The sequence below is a fragment of the Drosophila simulans genome, chromosome 2R (genome assembly GCF_016746395.2).
Source record: "Drosophila simulans strain w501 chromosome 2R, Prin_Dsim_3.1, whole genome shotgun sequence".
Classification (NCBI taxonomy): domain Eukaryota; kingdom Metazoa; phylum Arthropoda; class Insecta; order Diptera; family Drosophilidae; genus Drosophila; species Drosophila simulans.
In genome coordinates this window covers 12,438,334-12,463,107 of record NC_052521.2, presented here as the reverse complement: position 1 = coordinate 12,463,107, position 24,774 = coordinate 12,438,334, and the positions used below count along the sequence as shown (strand labels likewise).

General features: G+C 42.2%; 8 protein-coding genes and 1 long non-coding RNA gene across 10 annotated transcripts; 5 read left to right on the top strand and 4 right to left on the bottom strand.

Annotated features, from left to right (window-relative positions):
• The first annotated feature begins 268 nt into the window (after positions 1 to 268).
• On the top strand, positions 269 to 1,982 carry LOC6734590 (lipase 3). Its single transcript, XM_002081562.3, has 2 exons — positions 269 to 529; positions 602 to 1,982. The coding sequence occupies exons 1-2, from the start codon at positions 437 to 439 to the stop codon at positions 1,703 to 1,705; spliced, it is 1,197 nt and encodes a 398-aa protein (XP_002081598.1). The 5' UTR covers positions 269 to 436; the 3' UTR covers positions 1,706 to 1,982.
• A 387-nt stretch (positions 1,983 to 2,369) lies between these two features.
• LOC6734588 lies at positions 2,370 to 9,496 on the top strand. Its single transcript, XM_039292697.2, has 6 exons — positions 2,370 to 3,411; positions 3,463 to 4,292; positions 4,351 to 4,441; positions 4,950 to 5,773; positions 5,837 to 6,204; positions 8,224 to 9,496. The coding sequence occupies exons 1-6, from the start codon at positions 2,529 to 2,531 to the stop codon at positions 9,071 to 9,073; spliced, it is 3,846 nt and encodes a 1,281-aa protein (XP_039148631.1). The 5' UTR covers positions 2,370 to 2,528; the 3' UTR covers positions 9,074 to 9,496.
• Positions 6,192 to 8,035, bottom strand: LOC27207464. Its single transcript, XM_016183146.3, has one exon. It carries the CDS (start codon positions 8,021 to 8,023, stop codon positions 6,230 to 6,232), a length of 1,794 nt encoding a protein of 597 aa, XP_016027714.2. The 5' UTR covers positions 8,024 to 8,035; the 3' UTR covers positions 6,192 to 6,229.
• Positions 9,497 to 9,503: 7 nt separating the features above from the next.
• LOC27206172 lies at positions 9,504 to 11,536 on the bottom strand. The gene has a single exon (XM_016168128.3). The coding sequence runs from the start codon at positions 11,470 to 11,472 to the stop codon at positions 9,682 to 9,684; it is 1,791 nt and encodes a 596-aa protein (XP_016027712.1). The 5' UTR covers positions 11,473 to 11,536; the 3' UTR covers positions 9,504 to 9,681.
• A 116-nt stretch (positions 11,537 to 11,652) lies between these two features.
• On the bottom strand, positions 11,653 to 14,630 carry LOC6734586 (nischarin). Of its 2 annotated transcripts, XR_001599710.3 has the most exons (5): positions 14,284 to 14,630; positions 13,987 to 14,220; positions 12,234 to 13,113; positions 11,951 to 12,174; positions 11,653 to 11,891 (listed from the first exon to the last, which is right to left on the bottom strand). XR_001599710.3 is itself a non-coding variant. In XM_002081558.4 (4 exons), the coding sequence occupies exons 1-4, from the start codon at positions 14,497 to 14,499 to the stop codon at positions 12,029 to 12,031; spliced, it is 1,476 nt and encodes a 491-aa protein (XP_002081594.1). In that variant the 5' UTR covers positions 14,500 to 14,630; the 3' UTR covers positions 11,653 to 12,028. The 2 variants fall into 2 exon arrangements, 1 of the variants encoding a protein (XP_002081594.1); XM_002081558.4 differs by having other exon boundaries at positions 11,653 to 12,174.
• On the bottom strand, positions 13,163 to 13,980 carry LOC27209229 (ankyrin repeat and LEM domain-containing protein 1). The gene has a single exon (XM_016184695.3). It carries the CDS (start codon positions 13,919 to 13,921, stop codon positions 13,178 to 13,180), a length of 744 nt encoding a protein of 247 aa, XP_016027711.1. The 5' UTR covers positions 13,922 to 13,980; the 3' UTR covers positions 13,163 to 13,177.
• Positions 14,631 to 14,884: 254 nt separating the features above from the next.
• LOC6734585 (Golgi pH regulator) lies at positions 14,885 to 17,062 on the top strand. The gene is made up of 7 exons (XM_002081557.4): positions 14,885 to 15,115; positions 15,178 to 15,448; positions 15,509 to 15,734; positions 15,802 to 15,986; positions 16,046 to 16,227; positions 16,285 to 16,470; positions 16,523 to 17,062. Exons 1-7 carry the CDS (start codon positions 15,074 to 15,076, stop codon positions 16,796 to 16,798), a joined length of 1,368 nt encoding a protein of 455 aa, XP_002081593.1. The 5' UTR covers positions 14,885 to 15,073; the 3' UTR covers positions 16,799 to 17,062.
• A 4,682-nt stretch (positions 17,063 to 21,744) lies between these two features.
• Positions 21,745 to 21,959, top strand: LOC27207567. The gene is made up of 2 exons (XR_005543735.1): positions 21,745 to 21,829; positions 21,881 to 21,959. It is a non-coding gene; the product is annotated as an uncharacterized LOC27207567 (long non-coding RNA).
• A 932-nt stretch (positions 21,960 to 22,891) lies between these two features.
• LOC27208293 lies at positions 22,892 to 23,499 on the top strand. Its single transcript, XM_016183880.2, has 2 exons — positions 22,892 to 23,070; positions 23,135 to 23,499. The coding sequence occupies exons 1-2, from the start codon at positions 22,914 to 22,916 to the stop codon at positions 23,398 to 23,400; spliced, it is 423 nt and encodes a 140-aa protein (XP_016027709.1). The 5' UTR covers positions 22,892 to 22,913; the 3' UTR covers positions 23,401 to 23,499.
• Positions 23,500 to 24,774: the final 1,275 nt, after the last annotated feature.

Sequence of the window (24,774 nt, the reverse complement as noted above, 5' to 3'; positions counted from 1 at the left end):
CTATATAAAATATTAAATCATTTAATTCTTTTTAACATATTTATTAATTAAATTTAGTTTATTGAGTTCTTTCCTTACCGGCTTAGCATTTCAGTTTATAGACTGATTTGGGGTCCTATTATGTCCAGCTTGCCTTACGCCCAAAACAGGAAATACTAATTGCTGCTTAACTTATAGCAATTATACGTAATCAGCTGTTATCAAGATTATAGGAAACCTTATCGCTGATGACCACTAGCCATTCGTTAAATCAACTGGGATCGAAATTCCCACACGATCTATCAGTCTTGACGAATCAAACCATTTTGCAAGCAAAAATAAACAGCCATAAATTAGGCGGTCAAATCTAGGAATCCTTATCAAGTTCCTGGGGGGCATATAAAAGGCACGGGCGGCCAAGTCAGCGGTCAAAGCACCTGCACCTGTGGAATACAAAATGTTGGTGGTTCAGCTAATAGCGGTTTTTTTAAGTCTGGTCCTGGCTAATGCCCTGCCTGCGGATACGGGGCGCGCCAGTTCGGTGACAACTGTAAGTTTAAGGATGCCATGTCCTTTGGCACCCAAATATCCTTACTAACCACGATATTGCTCTACTCTTCAGGTCACCATTGTTAGGGGACATGGTTACGAAATCGAAGAGCACGAGGTGCAGACCTCGGATGGTTACATCCTCACCATGCACCGCATCCCGTACTCGAAGAACACTGGGTACGATGGGTCACGCCCTGTGGTCTTCCTTATGCACGGTCTGTTGTGTTCCTCCTCGGATTGGGTTCTTGCTGGACCTCACAGTGGGCTGGCCTATCTGCTGTCTGAAGCTGGCTACGATGTGTGGATGGGTAATGCCAGAGGTAACACCTACTCCAAAAGGCACGCCAGCAAGTCGCCGCTGCTGCAGCCCTTCTGGAATTTTGAGTGGCACGATATCGGAATCTATGATCTGCCCGCTATGATGGACTACGTTCTTTACTGGACAAATGTGGATCAACTGACGTATGTGGGTCACTCTCAAGGAACCACCTCCTTCTTTGTGCTCAACTCAATGATTCCGCGCTTCAAGAGTCGCATTCGATCGGCTCATTTGCTCGCTCCTGTGGCCTGGATGGAGCATATGGAGAGTCCCTTGGCCACGGTCGGTGGACCACTGCTTGGTCAGCCCAATGCCTTCGTCGAGCTCTTCGGCAGCGCCGAATTTTTGCCAAATACGCAGCTAATGAACCTGTTCGGGGCTCTCCTCTGCAGCGATGAGGCCATTTCACAATTCATGTGCACCAACACCCTATTCCTGCTGGGCGGCTGGAACTCGCCGTATATCAACGAGACCCTGCTCCCAGATATTATGGCCACGACTCCGGCGGGATGTTCGGTAAATCAGATCTTCCACTACCTGCAGGAGTACAATTCCGGATACTTCCGGCAATTCGACTACGGAAAGACGCGCAACAAGAAGGAGTACAGCAGCAAGACCCCGCCGGAGTACGATGTGGAGGGCATCGATGTGCCCACCTATCTCTATTACTCTGACAACGACTACTTTGCCAGTCTGATTGACGTGGATCGCCTAAGGTATACCATGAACCCGAGTGCCCTGAAAAGCGCATATCGTATGCCGGAAGAAAAGTGGAATCACATCGACTTTCTGTGGGGACTGAATATTAAAGAAATTCTTTATGATCGGGTAATTAACGACATAAATAATGCATAAATGTGCGCTGAAAATAAAAAAAAAGCGACATACGATTGTGATAAAAAAAAGTTCCATTGGTCACCACTTAAACGGGGGCTTTTGGTAGCTAATGAACCGATAATATACGAGTGGTCATAAATTCAAATTGATTTGGTGACACTTCACGGTGACTGAACAACGCAAAACGAACTAGCCTGCTAACATTTTTTGCCTTATAATTGCACCTGCTAACTACAATAGATTATATTAAGTGTAATATAATAAAACTTAAGCTATACTAGATATTTTTATTTTATTTGCTAATTGTGTACAGTTGAGAAATATTTTGCACTCAAAGTTTGAATTGCGCGCCAACTCTCAGGGATGCAGTATCTTGTAAAATCATCGATACACCTTCAAACGTTTTTTGTGGTAGTCGATACTTTCGCAACATACTGATCGCAGTAAAATAAATTCTGTAATCTATATTTAGGTAGGAGAATGTACTCACGACATTTATTTTTGTAATTCTTGTTATGATATTCCTTAATACTAAAAAAAATTGCCACGGTCGGTCTTATTAGAAAAATATAAAATTTATCATTACGTTAACATTTACAAAAAATTAATTTTATTTATATATGTTTATATTTGAACGAACTGATGTGTGGTGAACCACGGTGCGTGTCACGACAATACCCAAGCCGATATTATCGATGTTTTCATCGATGTGTATTTACTCGAGCAGGTACATCCACGCAAGGAAAGCTAATTCGAGCGAAAAAAAATTTACTTAGCTCTTAATATTTTTAAAAACAACGCCCTCACTGGGCCAGTGGTCGGTTAACTAGTTAGCTGTAAGATGACGCGCGTAACGAGAAGTGAAATCTCCCTGGACATGGAGTTCTGGGTGGAGGAGCTGTCGCCGGCACAGTTGGCGTACTACGAGAAGATTACTAACGAGCACAACGCGGTGAAGGGTGCACTAAAGAACGCCGTTAGCGCCAACGAGGGCAAGGAGCTGTTCAACGGCCAGGTGTTCCAGGCCTACTCCTTCAAGGGCAAAGTGCTGCAGGAGCTCAAGGAGGCTACACTGCCCAAAAAGCCGCCCAAGCCGACGGACACCCCCTCAACACCCACCGCCCCAAGCGGTGGCACAGGGCGCGGTCGTGGCCGCCCACCACGACAACCATCCAACATCGCCTATCTGGAGTCCTCCGATGAGGGCGACGACGATATGCCGCTGGCCAAGCGACTGGCCCTGTCTGCAGGCAAAAAAGCAGTGGCCGTGGCCAATGCATCTTCCTCGTTCACTTCGAAATCCAGTAAGAAGGCGGCAGCCGCTGCTAGTGGAGGATCTTCTTCACCGGTACCTAAAAGCAGTGGAAAACTATTCAAGGAGTCCAAACCGGACATCGAATCGCCGCCAAAGAACTACCGCCCCGCCGAGGTTAATTCGGTGGGCGGTCTGGTGGTGGGCAGCACCGACGAAAGCAAGGATAGCAAAGACGGCAAGGATGGCAAGGATAACAAGATGCAGGGAAAGACTTATCCATCTCTGGTGGTGCTAGCAAAGCCTTTCCTCAAGATCAAAGACATGGCTGCAACCCGCAGCAAGCTAGACTCGAAGGTTAAGCTGGTGCTCATGCTTACGCCCAATAAATTCTGTGAGTGGCTGCTCCAGGAGGGATTGCTACGCGCTCAACAGCATTGCATAAACCATCGCAACAACGAACTCAAATTGGGTAAGAGATTTATGATCAACTGAATTCGTTTATTAATGTATTTATATTTAGGAATTTATTCGGATGTGACCAAGTTTCCCTACACTGGTGGCTATGTGTGGATCAGCGAATGTTGCCCCTATCGCTTCGTCTCCGTGTTCAACAATTCCATTTTTGAAGGAGCTCAGCACCCACCCACATTCCTGTTGAAGTTAATTTACCACTGGGCTTGCCAGACCAGTATACAAAATGTGGTGCAGTGGGTTAAGGTGGACAGTGTTTATATCAAAGGAATCTACACCTGGCTTAGAGCCATTTGCACTTTGGCAGTGCATCAAAAATGCAAAAAGCTCGGCGGCCCCGGCAAGTTTGTGGAGGTGGGCGTTATTTCTCTGGGAACCACATCCCAAGATGGCTCCCAGCGACAAGTGAAAGTTGAGGTTCTGGGCGTCTATGATTATGCGGAGAAGTCCATCCGCCTGCGTGCTGTAGAGCCAATCACCGATGGCGATCGTAACTACAAAAAGCGATTCCAGGCCATTCTTGAGCCACTTTCGCGCTGGGTGCACAAGGACAGCACCATTTGCATAGACTTGACTGTGGACAAAATCACCCTCTTCAGCATGGGATTCAAAAATATTGTCCAGGCAGCTGCCACTGACAACACAGCCAAGCACAACAACTCGGCGGTAATGGAATACTTGCGACGGATTGTGCCGCGCATGTTCCAGAACACCCTATCGTTGCTATCTCGCCAGATGATTCAACAATTCCTCGACGAGTTGGTATGGCGAGAGTCCTTCGGCACATATGCCTTGCAGGCATTTAACAATATCATAATACACATTGCCGAACAGACAAGAGTAACCACCAATGAGACAATCACTCAGCGTCTGTATCAGGTAAGCGGAAACGAACAATTTTTATTAGCGATTAGCATTTAATAGCTCTTTCGTTTAGGTGGCAACCAATCCGTTCAAGGACTGGAGTATTTTGCCGGCCAACTACAAGGAGACTCCGGCCAATGCTGCTCCCAAGCGCCTCAAGAAACGTTAGTACTATCGTACTTTTCTAGCAAGTTTTTATTAAGGCCGTGAATAGAATAGTGCGTTATGATAATCTGTTAAGTGCCTGCGTTTCTCACTCCAAACTGAAATGTTTTCGTTTTGTTTGATTAGTTTGGGTTAATCGAACCCAACAGCTGAGCTCAGGTCCACTTATTGTGTTATGTGAATTGTGAATTTATATAATCTTTATAGGTGAAATGTATCATTGATATATTCACATATGTACAATTTAAGCATTACTTCCTGACATTTCTCATGTCTAATTATTTTAATACAAACCCATTAGAGAAAACCTAAATAAACTTGCAAGAAATTTAAGAACTGTTTTTATTTGATTTCCTTTTTCATTTGGAGTGATAAAACGCAAGAAAGAATTTACTAATTAAATTGATTGGACCCATTCTACCAGATTCAACAAAAATGGAAAAATGTGTAATGTTTAAGTTTGTATGTTGAGATGAAATCTTTTTAAATTAACATCTTCGATTGCAGCTATCAACGATGCTGACTACGTTGTTTCTAACAAGATTCCCAAGAAGGAAAAGGATCGTGATATATCATCATCTGGAGTCAAGCGCGGCCGTCCACCGAATGCATTAAGCACTCCTCCACCTCAAATGCCAATTAAAAAGGGGCCAGGTCGGCCACCGGGCAGCACCAACCAGATAAAAGGAGACAGAGCAACGACTTCGGCATCTAAGACACTGTCAAAATCTCTGACAGCTAAAGGCCTGGGTAAAAAACCGAAAGAAAAAGATGAAAAGATTCCAATGGTCATTAAGAAGGAAGATGATGATATGAGGGGCTTGGAGGAGCTGTACTATGGAATAAGCGATGGTACGGACGAGTATAACGAGATCTTTCCATATAGCACACCTCGTACTGTTCACAACGACCTGGCCAAGAGCGTGGAGTGCCCAATCTGCCTGAACGGCGTTTCCTTCGATTCCAATGAGAAACTTCAGACGCATTTAGTATCGCATATTTCGCCGGAGGGTAAGCAGCACCAGTTCCAGTGCCTTTTCTGCTTGGAGAAGCACCCCACCGAGTCGGTTTTGGCCAAACACAACCAGATCATGCATCCAACTGAGACAAAGACGGAGGGTTCACCCTCGTACTACTGCCTTATATGCCAGCAGCGTCACAATTCCCTGCATCTGTTGACGGCTCACTTGCAGAAGGTCCACAGCACCCTGGAACTACCATATTGGTGTCACTCCTGCGGTTATCGATCATCTTCGCACCGCGATTTGGTCAGGCATTTTTATGACGACCACAAGCATCAAAACTTTTTACAATGCCCCTATTGCTTGGATGTAAGTAACTTTCATCGTAAAGTAATATTTTGAAGTTTTCTATTAAAAACTGCTTCATTTTAGATTTTCTACTTCTCAAAGCTTGGCGTCGTTAATCAGCTGCGCATAGAACATTACTTCTTGCATTTGGACGAACACATCAACAAGCGTGATCCCTCGCTGCGCTGCCAGAAATGCTCGCTATCCTTCCTCGAGAAGGGGGATCTAAAGCAGCACGCAGTGCAGCATCATGTCAGCATGATTAAGACCAATAGACCGGTGCGTCTCTTACTCAATAATTCGATGTTGATACCACCCCCAAAAATTCGCACCCATCACCGCGAGCAGCCGCCGTTCTCCACCTACAAGCGGCCAGTATTCTTTGCTTTCCTGGAGGGTAAGACCTGTGCCGAGTGCAACACCGATTTCGCCAGCGAGGAGACACATTACACGTAAGTTCAAAAAAATTTTATTTACCTAAGCAATACATCGCCATGGATAAAGGTGCCAGTATTCACAAGAGAAAACAAGAGCTGACAGTATCCAACCAATTCCCAAGACACACCAGCCCAGTCTCAAAGTATCCACATCGATATCTTGATAGCCCAAGACGTTATCTACAAACCTAACGTATCCAGCACGCATGGCATCGTTAAAGTCGGAAACTACCCAGTGATTCAGCAGTCCAGTATCCTGAATATTTAATATGAAATGGTTGAGAGATGTCTCCAAGTGGCTGTCAACGCGCATTGGATAGCCAATATGTGGAGATCCCAAGCAAGCAGCTGAAAAGCGAAAAATCGGCTTAAAGGCATATTGCTGTTGCATGGCAAAGAACTGCCAACGTTCTTCTGTAAAAGGGTACGCGAAGCTGCGATTAAAACTCAGCAAAGCGAACACCTGTTCGCTGGCATTTACAGGCACCAAAAGCCGAGATACTTTTTCCACTAATCGAGGTTCAACATGTCGCAGAAATGTGTTAATTTCATACTCCTTGACGAGCACCCTTTGCTGCTGCTTGACAAGCTGATCCACGCTATTTACTTGCTCGCCCACTACTATGGTTGTGAAGAAGCTGTCCAACTCAATGTTGTACCAACTTGTGGACATGAATCCCAGGACTGAAAGTAGTAGGAAAATAATAAAGTGGCGCCATGTTGGTCTGTAAATTGTTATAGGGGGGCTGATAAAAAGTATCTTGCTTATAGCATCTAGAAAATTCAATCCCAAGCGTTGCACCCAAGAACTTTTATTGAGTTTCGGGCTTATCCAATAGAGAATTCCAGTGATGTAGAAAACTGCGAATAACAGAATGTACCAGCTGTACAATTGGAATGGTCGCAATAGGTACATATGCCTTGGAATCTCATTTCTCACGGGCACAATCAAGCAGTTTGGATATATTAGTAAGGGGTAACTCTTGGTTGCCGTTGGGGGTGTGAAAACGTACGGGTGCAAAGAGATTTCCAATTGACCGTCTATAATCAACTGCACAATGTGTTTCATATTCACACTAGTTGTTGGGTCAAGATTCTCATCCGGATTGGTCAAACGGAGTGAGGCATTATAGTGATCCAAATATTCCACGAATGTGCGATATGCGTATCCCAGCACCTTTCTGCTCTTCGTTAATGGATCATGCACATGAAACACTCTTGGAATATCGTTTTCCGCCGGAGTGGATACCACATATCCATGGAAATTCCTCGCTGCACGTGGAAATAGCGGTTCCGTATGAACATCGAGTTTGAAAAAGCGCAACACCGGATACGGAGAGTAGGAATAAAGCTGATCCCTATGCAGAACAAGAACGTTGAGGAATTGATATTGCCACAAGACGTTGAATATTGATTTAATAGCACCCTGCGCGCCACTTCTTTGAGTACGAAGAATGATGATCAATCGAATGCGACGGAGCTTTCGTAGATTTCTATCCAGAGTAAGCCACATAATATCCTGTCTATCATGACAAAAGAACAAAGCAATGCCATTGTATTTAGTGACTTTACAATGACCAAGTGGCCTAAGATGTTCAGGTTGAAGCAATGAATTCATTGTCAAGCTAGTAACTTCCATTGTTCGATGGAGCCAAATAATCAAGTCGTTGAGATCGCCTCTTTGCGTATTATGTCCGACGAATATTGGTGTGTTTATCCACGGCTCCCTGGTAGAGATGAGACTTAGAACGGATTTCAACAATGTAACATTGTAAGCAGCGTTTGTCAGCGCCAGTAATAAATTAAGGACCAGAATGGTTAACACCTTGCACATGGTGGTTGATTTAATTGTGACAGGCCAGAGCTGCGGGTTGAGGTTTATAAGCCAGCAGCTAATTGATTTAATAGTGGCTGATTGATCTCTTGGGGGGAAAACCATTAGAATGTGTGAGGAAATAATTTGTAATATAAGGTTTTGGTGCTCTACGCACTTACTTAATCACTTTTTTATATCAAATCTTTTCCCATTTTTAGTGGTTGGCTACACTGCGTTAAGTGCAATTATCAGACATGTTGCGAGCGAGCGATATTCCGTCATGGCGTGGAATGTAATGGAAACTTTGTGGACGCCATGGAAGTGAATATGCCACAGGAGATGCACTGCATTTGCGGCTTTGCCACCGGCAACGGCAATAAGATGGCTCAGCACTTGGCAAATTGTGGACTTAGCACCTGCTACCCGAGTTTGGAGGCGGCCAGTGAGAATGCCGTCAAGCGTAATATGCTGGATATGTTGGGTCTGGTTCGGCGCGATGGAGAAACCTCTGGTGAGGGAGCAGATATTAGCGAGACTGCTGATGATGTCGCGGATCAGAGCTCCGACATGTTGCCGCGGCAGGAGGACCATCATTTGCAGCAACACCATCAGCAGGTGGGACATCAGCAACAGATGCAGGGACAGTCGAATGAACCGCAAGCAGAACTTCAACAGGAATACTTATCGGCGCCGGTTGAGCATGAGCCCGTGCAGAATATGCCAGTTCATCAGAGCATGCCGGTGCAGCAGACCGGTCCAATACAGTTTGGAGAAATGGAGGCGGCCCCAGTTTTGCTGGATACCCAGCAGCAGGTACAACCCACCCCGGATTATGCTCAAGTTTCGGTGGTGCAACAGCACCAACAGCAACAACCCTACGGACTAAGCAACTACGGCCAAAGCTCTTTAGCCACGGATATCGACATGCCTCTGATTGGAGAGCTCTCTGAGCCAAATGCTCCACCCACGCCACAGTTCCTGGGCGAGGTGCACACGCCCATGTTCGATGCAGTCGCCGCCGCCGAGCAGCAGCACTATCACGCCCAGCACCATCACCATCCGCAATGATATAAGCCCCACGGAAAGCTCAAATCACGCGACTATACCCTTCACTGGCAGAACTATTAGTTAAAGTTCATTCATATTCAGCGCACATTGGCCATATCCCGGATTCCGTATCACCAATACGAAGGCAAATAAATTGTATAGCACCTATTTAAGAATTGTATATTGGCCCTTTTTAAAATTAATGAAACATCATAAATGAAATCTCAGTTGCACAAGGGATTATTATGCTGGATGGAGTTATGATTTTCAAAAGATCCCTTTTGAGCGGCGTAATCAATCCTATACAATGGGATTTTTATCTTTACATCTGAAATATCTTTAAATTCATTTGAATATTGGAACCATATTAATTGTAAATGACAAACAATTTAAATTGTAAATGACAAACAATTTGTAATTTTAAAATATACCTTCATATTCTTACTTGCGTCTTTTATTTGTTTGTGAATTCTTGAAGTGGGTTGATTAAACGCACACATGTGGTATATACAATTTCGTTTAATTGTCATTAATTCAAATTGTGTTAAAGTTGGAGGGCACAACATATTTTATTGACAGGTGAGGTAACCATTAATCTAATAAGGTTATTAGAACGTTAATTATGTGAATTAGTGGTAAAACCGCCAGCGCTCGCAAAGGAAAATCAAGGCGGATAGCAGCCACCCAAATAGGAGTACAGTCCACCCCAGGCGCAAGGAATCGACATCCAACGAATGAAATCCTAGGAAGTTTTCCAGAAGTCGAACATAGCCAGCGCGCATTGCATCGTTGAAATCGGATACTACCCAGTGCTGCAGAAGTCCTGCGGCCTGGATCCGCATGATGAACATGTTCAATGACGACTGCAGGTGGCAGTCACGTCTCATGGGATACCCTATAATCGGGGAGCCCAGGCATGCGGATGAGAATCTGAAGATGGGCTTGAAGGCGTATTGCTGTTGTAGTGAGAAGAACTCCCATCTTTCCAGGGTGAAGGGGTAGGCATAGCTCCGATTGAATCCCAGAAGAGCGGACACCTGTTCACTGGCATTCACGCCCACTAATAGTTGCGCTACTCCGTCCACCAAATCAGGTTCCACATGCCGTAGGAATGTACTGACTTCGTAATATTTTACCAGTACCTTTTGCTGTTGCTGGATAAGCTGCTCCATGCTGTCCACCTGCTCGCCCACCACCAAGGTGGTGAAGAAGCTGCCCAACATAATGCTGTAGAGGTTGGTCACCACAAAGCCCAGAATACTAAGGTGCACCGAAACTATAAAATACCTTAGGGATGGGTTGTAAATCCTGGAGGGAGAGCATATATTAATTATGCGACTGATGCTATCTAGGACGTTAAGGCCAATCCGCTGATCCCAGGTCCGGTGCACCAGACCAGGCTGAATGTAGTAGAGCACTCCGCTGATATAAATTACAGAACCGAGCAGTAGTATCCAGCTCGATTGGTTGAGAGGCAATAGTAGATACATGTAGCGAGATATCTCGTTCCTGACCGGAACAATAAGACAATTGCTAGCTATCAGAAGGGGATAACTGTTATCTCCCATATTTTCCGGAACGTCTACATACGGATGCAGGGAGATCTCTAATTGGCCATCCACAATCTGATTAATTATCCGTCCCATATTCACACTGCTGTTGATGGCATGCTCCTGGTGGGAATTACTGACATACAAAGAGGCATTGTAGCGATGCAGGTACTCCACAAATGTTCGATATCCAAATCCTCTGATCTGCTTGCGTCCGGTTTTCTTATCCTTCACGAAAAACACTCGTGGAATGTCGTTCCCCACTGGGGTAGACACCACATAGCCTTGGAAATTTTGTACACTCGGTGGGAAAAGCGGATAGACGTTAGTATCAAGCTTAAAGAATCGAATGACTGGATAAGGAGTATACGAATAAATCTGATCTCTGTGCAGAACCAGAACTTTGAGGAACTGAAAGTGCCACAGCCTCTTAAACGTGCCCATTATAGCTTTGTTGGATGAACTTCGTTTGTTTGACAGAATCACAATAAGGCGAATACCACGTAATCGCCGAAGTCTCTTATCCATATTAAACCAAATCAATTCATGAGAGCTTTGGCAAAACAATAAACCAAGTGAATTATCCGCATTTATGTTAAAGTTACCCAGAGCGTGTTCGTTTTTGGGTGGAGTAGATGTATCCACCGTATGACAAGTTACTTCCATCGTATTTTGAAGCCAACTCATCAAGTTATTCAGGTCATCCGAATTACTATGTCCGCCTAAGAAGATGGGGGTATTTTTCCAATTCTCCCTGCCGCGGATGACTGTCAGCACGGATCTCAGCAAAGTGATGTTGTGACCTCCTCGATAGGGTTCCATCTGGGCACGAGTGGAAAGCAATAGGAGCAATACCAGAACGTTATACATGGTGGTTAACTGTGCATTGCCTTCTTAAAATCCTTGCATCTGACTTATAAGTTAGGCAATAATTGAAATAATTGTACATAATCAAGCCTGATTGGTCCTATCTATGATCAGAAGCTAGGAAAATTGTTGTTATGCTTCCTTCTGAACTATGTTATCCAATTTCATAATTAATTACGAACCTTTTTTTGTCGAGATATATAATTTATTTGATTTACTTAACTTATTTGTTTGGAGGTGAGCATTGAATTATTGCACATCGAGGTGGACAGAAATGATAAAACATATACATTTAGAGTTTGTCTGAATACATGGAATTTTACAAACATTGAAATTTACAAATCACTTTAAATAAATTAAAATTACGTCTAACTTGGGAAATATCCTTGAAAGAAATCATTAAACTGTTTAAAGTCCACAACCTTAAGAAAATAATATTTGTTAATAGGGTTTAGTTGCAAGAAATATCAATAGGTAATACTTATAAAAACCATAAGATTTAAAATTTCTTGCGGAGATTTGTCTATATATGGAATCGATAAACTTTCTGTGAAAGGGATCACTTTTGTTGCTGACGTTGCTTCGATTGCAGAAGGGCGGACAAAACCAAAGCAGTATCTAGCTCCTGCTGATTACCAGGTTCGTTGTCCAAAGATATTTCAGCAGCACGTTCGTGAAATCGAGCAAGGACGCGAGAGCGATAGTCTGCGCATTCGTAAAATGTAGTATACGAAACTGAAATTATAATAATTTTCAAAACTCACCCACACTGCCCGCCAGCGGATTTCCAGTTAGTCGAAGGGTCTCTAGAAGCGGAAGATTGGCGACATGATTGACTTCATCAAGCTCCTCGATCTGATTGGAACTAAGGTCCAGGTTAACCAGTGAAAGTAGTTTTCGCAGACCACTCAGTGTCTTGATTTTGTTCTGAGCTAGCTTCAGAGTGACTAGGTTTCCCATCGTCAAATGCCAATCCACACACTCTGCTATAAGATTCCCAGATAGCGAAAGCAACTGGAGTTGAGGAAGTTCGGCCAGATTTTGGACGGTCCGTATTCGATTCTGGTCAAGGATTAGGGATCGGAGTTTTGGAGCTGTTCGTACACTGCCATCGATTTGGGTTAGCAAATTGCCTGTCAGGTCTAGTTCTGTTATCTCTTGCCACGCATCCGCACTAACCAAGGCACTACCATTAGAAGTGGAGGGACCGGAGCCGGAGGGGGAAGCAAGGATAGTCTCTGGCAGAAGGCTTGGCACATCGCAGTGCTTGTGCAGATTGTCGCAAAGCAGGACTTGGTTTATGTTTTGTATGGTTGTGTTATGAACACAGATTGTCTGGAGAGTCGGCTTCAGAAGTTCGATGTCCACAATGTTTTCGGTAGACAAGGCCGAAAATTTGAGCGTCTTGAGATTGCGAAAGGCATTTAGATTAAAACTTAGTCTGTTCGGAATGATATTGCTGCGATCGATTGGCACATCAACCGTATTGTAATCCTGGGCATAGCTAGCATTGTCCTTGACCGGGGTGACCACCAAAGCGACAAGTTGTGTGCAAAAGTCCAGCACGTGCGAGAAGTCGTACTTTCCACCGCGATCCAAGCTTGGTGGGCAGGGAAGACTAAGACGCTCACTAATAGCGTAGACCTAGTAGAAACGAGAAAAAAAAACAATCTTAGAATAAGAACGTATAAGTATATTTTATATATATTTAAGCTGCCATCGCAGCCTTGGTCTTCTTTAAAGGAAATAGTTCTTTTTCTTCTTTTGCTAGAAACTTCATCATCAATTTGTAAAGTAAAGCTATCCCCAGATATTTTCTCTCCTTATCCGATAAACTTCGAGCTCGACCACAGTAAAAACCCAGTCGTCGGTTAGTCAAGTGATTCATGCCGAGAGCATCTATGATGGATGCCTCACGAGTTTGCGCATCTCGTGACGAGATCCCCTGAAAAGCGCGGATTAGTAAGACTCCACGATTTGCTTTCCATATGGACACTATTAGGGCCAATTTGGGGTCTTTTACTAATGTAAGGTTGTTGGTTTCATCTACCAGTTTCTGGGCATTTTTTAAATGAACGTAGGGGCGGGTGGCCTTGCCTTTGCCTACATAGAATATGGCTCTTAGAAAGGTATACCAAACGTCCATTAAGTGAAGATGACTGGCCCGTTCTCTAAGATTATTTGTTACTCGAGGATCCAGTAATATGTAGTTAAAATAATGTCGATTAATACAGTCATTCTCTCGGTACCACTTACTATGTTGTCGAACAAACTTAAAGAGGTTACTGATATTCCTAAAATTGCTCTCAGAATTTATGGTCTTTTCAAGCTCTGAAGAAAAATTTGTGTGATGCTTGTGGAGGGTACCCAGGGAGTAACTAATGCTTTTAACGTTCTTTCTAAGCTGCAAAGGGATGGTTTGAATAAAATTGAATACTAATAATTTTGACATTTTTTCTGTGTACTCGAACTTAACAAAAAACGCAAAGGAAACACTAACATATATAAATACCTTACCTCTAGGGCTGAAAGGTTGTATTCCTTCTTGGAGCTGAGCAGAGCATCCCCGCTTTCGTTGAACAGCTTGGCAAGATCTTGTAGCAGATAAATAATGTCGTACTTGTTAAAGTCCAGAAACTCGGCCAGAGCCCGCGGCAGTTCTGTCCGGAAGTAGATGAGAAGCTCCTGAAGATAAGTTTCCAACTGTTCTCGACGTTGCTCCAAAAAGGAGGGCTGCTTATTTCCAACCAGCTAAAAATAGGGAATTATTCATATACGTACATACATATGTGTAATAAATCTTTGGGGGCGTACCTTTTTCGGCGGCAGCAACTTCTTACTGATGGAGATCTCCCCAACCAGCTTCTCGTGAAGACTTGCAAAGTCCCGATAGCGGCGCTCCACCAGCCATTCCACCTTGCCCACTCGCACCTTGATGTCGTAGTAGGTCACTCCGCCGCTGGAACTCTCGTTGGTAAACTTTGGAACCGTCACCGTGGTGTCCGCGTGCTGGCGGTAATAGCAAGCCATCGCAGTCCTTTCCGCTTCCCTGAGATTTTGTCGAACATCTGGATCCGCATCCAGCAAGTAATCATTTAATAAACATTGTCCAATCAGCCAGTATTGCCAGCAGTGCTGTCAGAGGTCGATGGGTAAAAAAGCCAAATGTGGACATAAAGCCAAAAAATGGCTATAGCAAAGAATTGATTAAATAGGCACAGCGTTACCAGAATAAAATTTAATTCTTTTGGTTTGTCTTAATTTCATAAAGTATCTACCTAATTGTGGTGATTTTCCTTTAATGTTTAATTATTGTGCATTACCTTAAAAAAGCTAAATCTAGCAATAAGAATATTAAAGTGACACCACTGAAATCGCATTAATTTAATACCAAACGGTATATTATTGAAACATCCCTTCCTGACGTGCTATCGAGTTATCGATTGCTTGTCTTTCGGCTTTTTTGTTTATATTTGCTTGCTGGCATTTTCAGTTCCCAGAACCATTCTCTTTAAAGTTAGTTAGCTTAACTAAGCAATGCCAGTAACAAGACAATCTGGAAAGTAATTGACATATCCGATCTGAAGGCAGACAAAGCGTTAAAATGGCCTTCCTGGGCGACTGTGCTATCGTGTTCGTGTCGCAGGCAAGTAGAAGTCGTCTCAATTTGGATATGTGAAGTAGAATAACTATTTAAATAAATTTCAGATGATATTCTTCGCCGGCGGCTGGCTGTTTTTCAACAAAGAACTCTTCAAGCACTATGAGATACGACATATATCCGTTCAGTTGATTTTTTCATCCACATTTGCCTTATCCATAACCATGTTCGAGTTGATCATATTCGAAATCATCGACGTTCTGGAGTCCAGTTCAAGGTACTTCCATTGGCGACTGGGTCTCACGTTACTACTCTTCATGACGACGGCTGTGATACCTATTTACATATGCTACTCCGTGATACACAGCATTTCCTTCTGTATGTCCATCTCAGTGCACGTTAAATTTTACCCCACATAACTTTATATTTTCTTTTTAGTTTCCGATAAATGGGTCCGAATTCTGACCACATTCTGTTGGTTCATCTTTATATATGGGCTGTGGCGGATTGGCGACCCCTTTCCTTTGCTGAGCGCTTCCCACGGAATCTTTACGATCGAACAGGGCGTTTCCCGGATTAGTGTGATTGGGGTCACTGTAATGGCCATACTTTCCGGCTTTGGTGCCGTCAATTATCCGTACACCAGTATGGCCTATTTCATTAAGTAATGTGTTGCCATAAATTCGTTTTTATCTCTGTTTAACTTTTCCTCTTTTTCTATTGTTTGGCAGGCCAGTGTCTCGGAATGACATCATCTGTTTTGAAAGGCGTTTGGCTCTGACAGTAGAAATGCTGTCGGCCAAAAAGCGGAAGATTGCCATGGCCATCTATAATCAGAACAAACTGAATCCTGCCAAACCCAGAATTTGGGATATGCTCGCTTCGGCGGTCCATCGCAACACGAACAATGGCGAAGGTTCTGATAGCTGATATTCTGTGATCTATATGGCTAATTCTTCCCCTTCTTTTCTTCAGACATCAATCAATTAAAACAGGAAGTGTATGGCTTGGAGGAGCTATTACGCTCTGTTTTCTTGGAACTTAGTTCATTGAAAAACATGGAAGAACGCCAAAGATGGTCCCAAACATTAAAGGGAAAGTACTTCAATGTCCTAGGACATTTTTTTAGTGTTTATTGTGTTTATAAGATTTTTATGGTAAGTCTATAATTAAGCAACTTTATAGTTTCGATTAAAAATACGTTTATTTAACAGTGTTGCATCAACATCATCTTCGATAGAGTCGGTCGGAAGGATCCGGTCACACGAGGCCTGGAAATTGCCATACACTGGTGCGGCTTTAACATTGACTTTGCGTTCTGGAATCAGCATATATCATTTCTGCTCGTCGGCTGCATTGTGATCACCTCGATCAGAGGCTTGTTGCTAACGCTGACAAAAGTAAGTGGCGCAATTTCTTAGATTTAACTTATGCTATAATATCTTTTTGTAGTTCTTTTACCGCATTTCATCGAGCAAGTCGAGCAACATCATAGTACTGATTTTGGGACAGATCATGGGTATGTACTTCTGTTCCTCAGTGCTGCTGATGCGCATGAACATGCCAGCCGAGTATCGTGTGATCATCACCGAGGTTCTCGGAAATCTGCACTTCAACTTCTACCATCGCTGGTTTGATGTAATATTCCTGGTCAGCGCATTGACCACCATCATTGTTCTATATCTGTCACGCAAGCCAGTTCGCGTAGACGATTCCGATCTGAACTGATTTAAACTTGAGCGCTTCGGAGAGCCATTAGGCTCTCAGTTTAGGATAATCCGAAACGATTTAGAATCAGTTAGCATAATTATTGCAAGCTTTAAGTTATATATATATCCGTGTATATACCAGTGTGTATGTATGTATTTAATGCAGATTAAGCTAACTTACTGTAAAACGATGCACAAAAATCAAAGTAACATTTGTTTGATTAAGTGAAATAAAACAACGAACTGTTTGTCTCTGAAAAGGGATATTTATTCGAAGCTTAAACATCCCTGCCTTAAGCTTTGAAAAAGCTTTCCACTGCTTAATATAGGTCTTTGGGTTACTTTTACCAGTTTCCTGTTGGGGCAAGGTTGGCTCAATTTTGAGTGAGTTGCGGCTTAACATTTGAGCAGTTACTACTCTTACAGTATTTCATTACCAACGTTCCATTGTCTTAGTACATTCCTCAGTAGTTCCTTGAGGAATGAGAACTAAATGAAAACTCAGGGACAACTTGATGGGTGGAGGCTAGGATGAAGGAGTTCAAATGGGCAGGACTAGGTTATAGAATAGAATTAACAGAATAAACAAAAATATGAGACGGAAGTATTTTTATTTTAATATTAATAACCTTTCACTTCAACTTGTAGTACATGTTATGTATCGTTTAAACACCTGAGGCGAATTGAGAAGGTCTCTTAGACAAAACGTAAAAGACCGGCAACATAAAATTGCAATTACAATTAAAGATGGGCAACTTTTTATATGTCCCGGAAAACGCGATGTTACAGCACGGAAAAATAAAAATAAAAATTGGCAACTGTTCCGGGTCCCAAGACGACAGATAAGGATATAACCATTGGCGCACTTTGGTGGCTAAAAATGCCATTAAAATGTTGCGGCTGCCGCAGATCCAACTGAGCGAAAAGCATTTCGAGAGTCTAGATGAATAAATCATGAAATAAAAATGATTGAAGGGCACCAACCCAGAGGGCAAAAAGAAGGGGTTCGGGTTGCGGATCCAAAACTGCAGTCAAAAGCGCAATATATGAGGTGAAATCAATCAGCTGGAAGCCCGGTGAATTGGTAACTAAACGCGGAGCAGAGAGACAACGCATTGCCTAATTAGACTGAAAACCGTTGCGAAAATGCGGCTCTGCTGCCCCCCCTTTTGCGTGTTTACTTTTAACCTTATCGATTTCATCGATTAGTGATTGATAATGTGTGTTGGCCTGCTCCACTTGCTCTACTTAAGCCGACACCATGGTCATTATGCAAATTTTTGCCAGGCAATTGATTAGAATTTCATTTGCATTACGCATACGCCCCGTATGTCGGGGATGCCATTATTAACGCTGCATGCCCCAGTCACGGTGGGTTAATTAGCATAAATTCAATTAGTTTCCTTGTTTGCACCTTTGGTTGTCTCCGGAGACTTTGTTCCACAGCTCTTCCATCCCTTCATATGCGCCTGGGTGTATCGACCTGATCTTATCGATGGGAACGTATAGAGGAGCATATGCCATTTTTGGGGCTGGTTGCTTATGTTTTGTTGGTTTCTCTACCCCTTTTCTCGCCTCTTCTGAAGGCCCTATGCATATTTAGCATATTTCCTGCTTGACATTTGACCTTTTGTCTTGCATTGCGTCAGATTCGCAACGCTTAAGGTAACAACTGGCGTTTCCGACTGCGGTTATCTGTCTGAGTCTCGCTTCAGGACATGAGAAAGACATTAGCATAAGCAGGCGGCATTTGTTCAGATTGCCGACGAATTTGTGACAAGTTATGCAATAGGTCTTCAGTTAGATTTACATACGAATCCCGTGTGAGATAAATGTGCCTGGGATAATGGGACCTGCGTTTTTTTTTGTTTGAAGCGCGAATAAGTGTGTGGGACTCAGTCAGGTATAAGAACTTACATAATAGCGCAGAGTATTTTTTCTAGTTAGTTCTTATCTACTCTACTTGATCCTTATATAGTCCATTAGTTTCCTACTTATACCGACTATATATAGTAACTAAGTACCTTAATTAACTCAACTTTCTGCTACAGCTTAATTAGCAAGGGAAATCTTAAACGGAGAGGTTGGCGACGATTGCTCGATATAACATTAGGTCGATCTGATATTTTTTCTACATCCAGCCATCCGCAGCCAAATGGATCTGGCTTAATGACTATCGTTTGCTATCCGTTAACCTTTTGCCATCGCTCTGGTCCATTTAACCTCGTCGATTGCCTGCGTCCGAGAGTTCCCACCTAGCAACCAACGAACCAATTAGGACCCATCTCCATCTCCGCGAGCTGGGCAACTCATTAGTGGACGGCTCCACATAATTAAAGCAACAATTCCGCCGGACGAAAATGCAACAGCACAGTAATCAAAGCACTTGGCAATTATTACATTGATTACCAGATGAAAGCCATAAATGCCCGTAGGACGCGGGGATGGGTCAGTTCACGGAGGAAATGAAAAGGACTCGTATATATACATATATATATAGCAATATCCAGTTCATTAGGGCTGGCCATGAGGGGAATGTCTACTCTTAACTTAAACCTGAATGCAAAGTCTGACGGTTCGATGCCGATTCGCAATCAAATTATTTACTTCATCAAATATTTAAAGGTTGTGCAATGTTTCCCGGCCATGAAATACGATAGCAGGGCAATTGAAATTGGCAGTTAAACAGGGCAATTTTATTATTAATATTTAAAAGGTTTAGGGGGGTATGTGAATTGTGGTATTGCTGTAATCATAGAAAAATCATTAAAATTTAAAATTATACAAGGCATTTATTTGTTTAATGTAATACCGAAAACGCACCCTGTTTTGAAAATGGATCAACGTTTTTTGTTGCGCAACCTTGGTATATGTAAAACATAAGCATTTTTTATCCGTCAGAACTTAGGTGCGTCATTATGATGATGCTCCTGATACCGTAAATGAAGTGAGGAGTTAAAGGTTAAATCGGTCTAGGAGCAAATATATAATTACTTATATACGGAATATATAACGTAGTAATTTAATGGCCGAACAAATTAAACACATGAAGTGAAAAGCGTGTGATTTTACTGAGTAACCCCCGCAGGTTCTATTTATTATTCAGCTGCTTTGCTTTCAGCCTCGTATTTTCATCGGTAAACTTTTCCAGGATTATTGCTCCATTTTGCGCTGCAATAGCTTTCCCTGAACTCACGCCAAAGTTTAACGGGCACGTGAGTGCGCCAGCGCCTCATAAAAGTGCCATAAATGTTGATAAGACATGTTTGTCATAGGTGAGACTGTGTGTCAGCACCTCTGGCTGCATCTGCAAGATTGTCCTGGCTGAAGAGAAACGAGGTGCCAAGTAGTTTGTCGACCCGATATTCCACAGATTGCTTTATTACCCTACCTCCCAGCGAGCACAATGTAGGTGCTGAGCTATCTGTGTTGACTTATGATTTGTATGCCAATTTGTCAGCTTATTAAACGGGGCTCAAAAGCCATCTTCATAAGCAAAGGACATGGCAAGGCAACAAGGAGATTTTTCGCTCAGAGGTATTTGTACACTGCAATACGCATTGCATTGCTACATTGAAACCAAGTGACTTAAACAATGAATATCTATAGCTAAAATTCAATTGAGTTATCCAGTGACTCTAAGCTGGAACAATATTGTTACAATGTTTTATGAAATATTTGTCAAATTTGCCTTCAAGATATACTTCTCTGTGTGACAACTTATGCCTCGTATGCCACAATTGCAGGCACTTTTCCATTAGCGAAAGGACAACCAATGCGATTGCGATTGTACCGCCAACTGGCCATTTACAGCGACCAGCTAACGTTGTCAATGATGGCCTCAATCACAGCTGTCATAAACAGCGGCTGTGTCCTTTCGTCTGTGGAAACCGTGGCTACACGATGGCGTCCGGCGAGAGAGAAGGATGTTCAGGATACACCCGGAATGCCAGCAGGTCAGTCATTGGGGGCAAAACGGAAGGAGTGACGCCGCCATCAGTTGAGTTTTGTATCTCTTTTGTGGAGCCATCCAGTGCTATTAATATGGAAATTATGCAAATTGAATTGACTTTCGTGGAGCCTGGGTGAGGCCCATTAAGCGTTATTTAAGTTGTTTTCTCACTGAAAGGTGTTTATATACGAATTCCGCAAAAGAAGATAAGGCATCTTAGAAAGGACTGAAGCAGGCTTTAAAGGCTTATAAATGTTAAGCTTAGGGGTTTGCTGGCATTGCTATGGTAACACAAAAAACATGATTCCTAATTTATGAAATTCCTTCGTCTACTGAACGAATTTTAAAGTGGAATTCGCATGAACTCGTTGAGCAGTTTGTTTAAGAAGAATATCGTGTATACGCCCAGTTGGCACAGGACTTATTGTTTAAATTGGTAACTGTGTTTTGTAAAGTTTCAAGTTAAGCACATGAATTATAGAATTCCAATTCAAGGGGAATTTGAGAATGATAGTGCAAACTACTCATAGTTAGTTAGAATATCTACTTTGTGGTTTAAAATCATTAAGCTTTGAGTAATTTACACAAAAGTTCCGCATCAAAGAACCCAATTTTATCAACTATTCCAATCATTTTACCATTTATTGGCCGCAGGCCCAGCTAACGTGTTTGTGGCCAAATTTTCATTTTACCCTCTTCGATTGCCACAGGTGCGGTGGCTTAGTAATTTGTCATTTTCCGTTTGGTCAGCTACTGCTCCCTGTGGACCGAAGGTACCTGGCAGTTGTGTGACATTCGCCTTGGAGCCGGAAAGGCCAAGCCTTGGCTAATCAATAAGTTTTGGGGAATGGGAAGCAAACTGGAAAATAGCTCAATCCAAATGGAACTTTTTTCTATGATTGTGGTATTGATTATGATTTTCAATGGCGTTGGTGGGCACAGAAAATGCCCACCGGGCAAGCAGTGGACCCCAATGACTAAAAAGTGTATAAAATATTACTTTGGCTCATAGTCGGACAATGGAACTTAATCCTAACTACATTAATGAACCCAAAAATCCCATTAAGGCATTCAGCATTAATAACTATAAAAAAAAAGGTGAGTCGAGGCTATTAAAAATAATGACAACTAATTTTGAGGTTATTCCAGACAAAACACACAGAAATATAAAGATAGAATAATAAAAGGATTTCCACACAAATAAAACGGAGGCAAGAAGTATGATAAATTAAATGTTATTTGTTTGGGCTGAGTTGGGTTTTTGCTGGCAAAACAATGCATTAATTCTGGTCGATGGTGTTGAAAAACCTTTTGGGGTGTGGTATGTGAAATTCAACCCCTTCTTCGACTCATTCGATGCTTTTGTTTATACAAAATGGACAACAATTTGTGCCTTAATCAAAACTCAGACAAGGTTTAAGAAGTGTCTGAAAATTGAAGGCGATAACGGGTTGTGTTTCTGTCTTAATACTTTTCATTTATCATTGACAGACAGTTTGTTTTTAGCACACTTCGCAATGACTGAAAAACAGACAACTATTGTTTATGAATTTTTTTTTGTCGGCCAGTCAATATCCATTTAAAGAACACAAATTCTCGTTTTACATGAATAAAAAATGTTTATATGAACAAGCGAGCTGTGCAACAAAATATTATCAAGATTGCCTGTCAAAATATCCGTAAACGCCAGTACGTGTGCATCGAAAATTCTTGAATGGTTATCGATTTTATTTTCCTCGCTTTAGTTTTATCACAATTATTAACTTCGTTTATATTTCGTTTGCAGTGCGCAAATACGATAATAGAGCGGTAAATTACATTTAACGCCCGATTAGTTCTGGATTAAGATAAAGTAATTACTGGCAAATATGGAAATTACACAGGTGTATATGCAAGATTATATAAACACAGATATATAAGTTGACCCAATTAGTAAATAAATGACAGGACTGATTTGGAAGGAAATATGGTACCTTACTGTAAAGAATAATGGAATAAACAGAGGTTTTACTTATAAAGAAACCTCCTCTTTATAATATGGGAATGTTGCTATCACATTTGTTTATTTATTTCAAATTGTATCTTTCTCTGCTTGTCAAACTACCATGTCCAATCCTAATTTCTCCACTTAAAGTATCCCCATAATCTCAGGCAAGATATTTATTTATATTCCGAATTCCTAATGATTCGAAAGTGTTTAGTTCTTATTCTAGTCCTGGGTTTCCTTCATCTCACCTGGAGTTCATCGGGGGGGTCGTGCAAGGATGGTTCGGTTTTTAATCCCAAAAAGAGAGAATGTGAACCACAGCCACCGACAGAACCTCCAGATAGTTGCCGACGTACGTAATACATATGTATCTATAATGGAATATAATGCAATCTACGTAACCAAAATCTTTTTAGCCGGAACGTACTGGGTTCTAGAGAGGAAATCGTGTATCAAGTTGCGGCAAGTAATATCTGGATATTTTCCTGCAAAACCTGAAATGTCAACTCAAAACCTAAGGTGCCCCAAAGGATTCATTTCTTTGAGAAATTTGTGTGTAAAGGAGTTAAAAAATAAAAACAAAACTCAAGGGAGCGGTAAAAACGGAATAGAGGTGGATATGGACGATAAATATAAAATTGTCATAAAAGAAAAACAAACTGACCCTCCTCCTGATGCATAAGTTTCATCATTTACCGGATTTATGATATAAATATTAATCGATTATTGGTCAAAAGGAAGTCAGCAAATGTCCTTAATATAATAAAACTATAAAGTTAAAGTCACATGTATTTGATTCATGGAGACAACATTGGTAAAATCAAGAGGAATAAACAGCTCAGGGCGCATTTGTGAGGCGTTTGCCATAATGAACCAAAGCAATCAAAGTTAAGCACATTGGTCAAGGGGAAAACGATGGAAAACAACTTGTTTACGGACTGTGGAACGGGAAACTATGGCATTTGGCCAACAAATTGAAAGCCTGAAGAAAAGAAAACCGTGTTTCTGATTTTGTGTTGCCTCACAGCAAACTTTTCTGGTATTGATTTTTTGTATTACTACGTTTATTTGCGTTTCACTGATTGGCGACATACTTATACATTTAAAACACTACTTCGTGTTAACCACAATTCAGTTTGCATAAAAACATTCGATTTTCATCGAAAATTTAAAATAAATTTATATTTAAATTTGTTAGCTAAATCCATAAGCTTATATATTAAATAATAACCAACTGTTAGAGACAATTGCGATTTGCAGATATTGCACCGGAAGTCGCAGAAACAACCGTAGTCATTGCCAATTTTGGAAACCCCCTCCGTTGGCCAGGATTCGGCGTCTCCACGGAACACTTTGCCGTTGAAATCAGCACATAAGGTGCGAGATTTAGCAGCTAAAGCAGATACAGATGCGGAATGTGGGTTGGTGGAGGAGGTGGCATCCGGTGATGCCGATTGGATGCGGCTGCTTATTTGGCGCGGATTTAGTGGCATTGCCTGCTGGCGACTGTCAGCGTGGGAAAAAGGTTTTTAGAAATGGAAAGTTGATGTGTGTGCCACTGCACATGTGCGATAAACGTGCCCAGGCACCACCGACTGAAAGGAATTGTGGCTGCATTTTATGGGCAAATGGGAAAATGTTAAAACTTCTGTCACTTTTTGCTCTGTGCCAACGCAAATATAGTGATTCCAGCTATAAATTTAGCGCTCGTCAAAGGCGCGTTGAAAAGTACTACTAAATTGACATTCGTTTCCTTTTCAGGGCACTCAATGCACCAGCGATTGCTCCATTTCAGCTCCAGTGTTCACTTGCACAACGCTTTGTTTTGAAAGCCTCATAAATTGCGCATTCGCCATGTTGCACCATCTAGCCGCATGGCTTCTCTCTCCTCGGCACGCATAAATTCAACGGGTAAAATATTTGCGAACCGTGAAGCATCGCCGCAAAAAAAAAAAGGAAATGATAAAATGGAACAGCAGTTAACTCAATGCTCCGAAGCACTTTAGGCCAGCCACGTGGTTGCACCAGAGGACTGGGAATTTCCAATTGACGCACA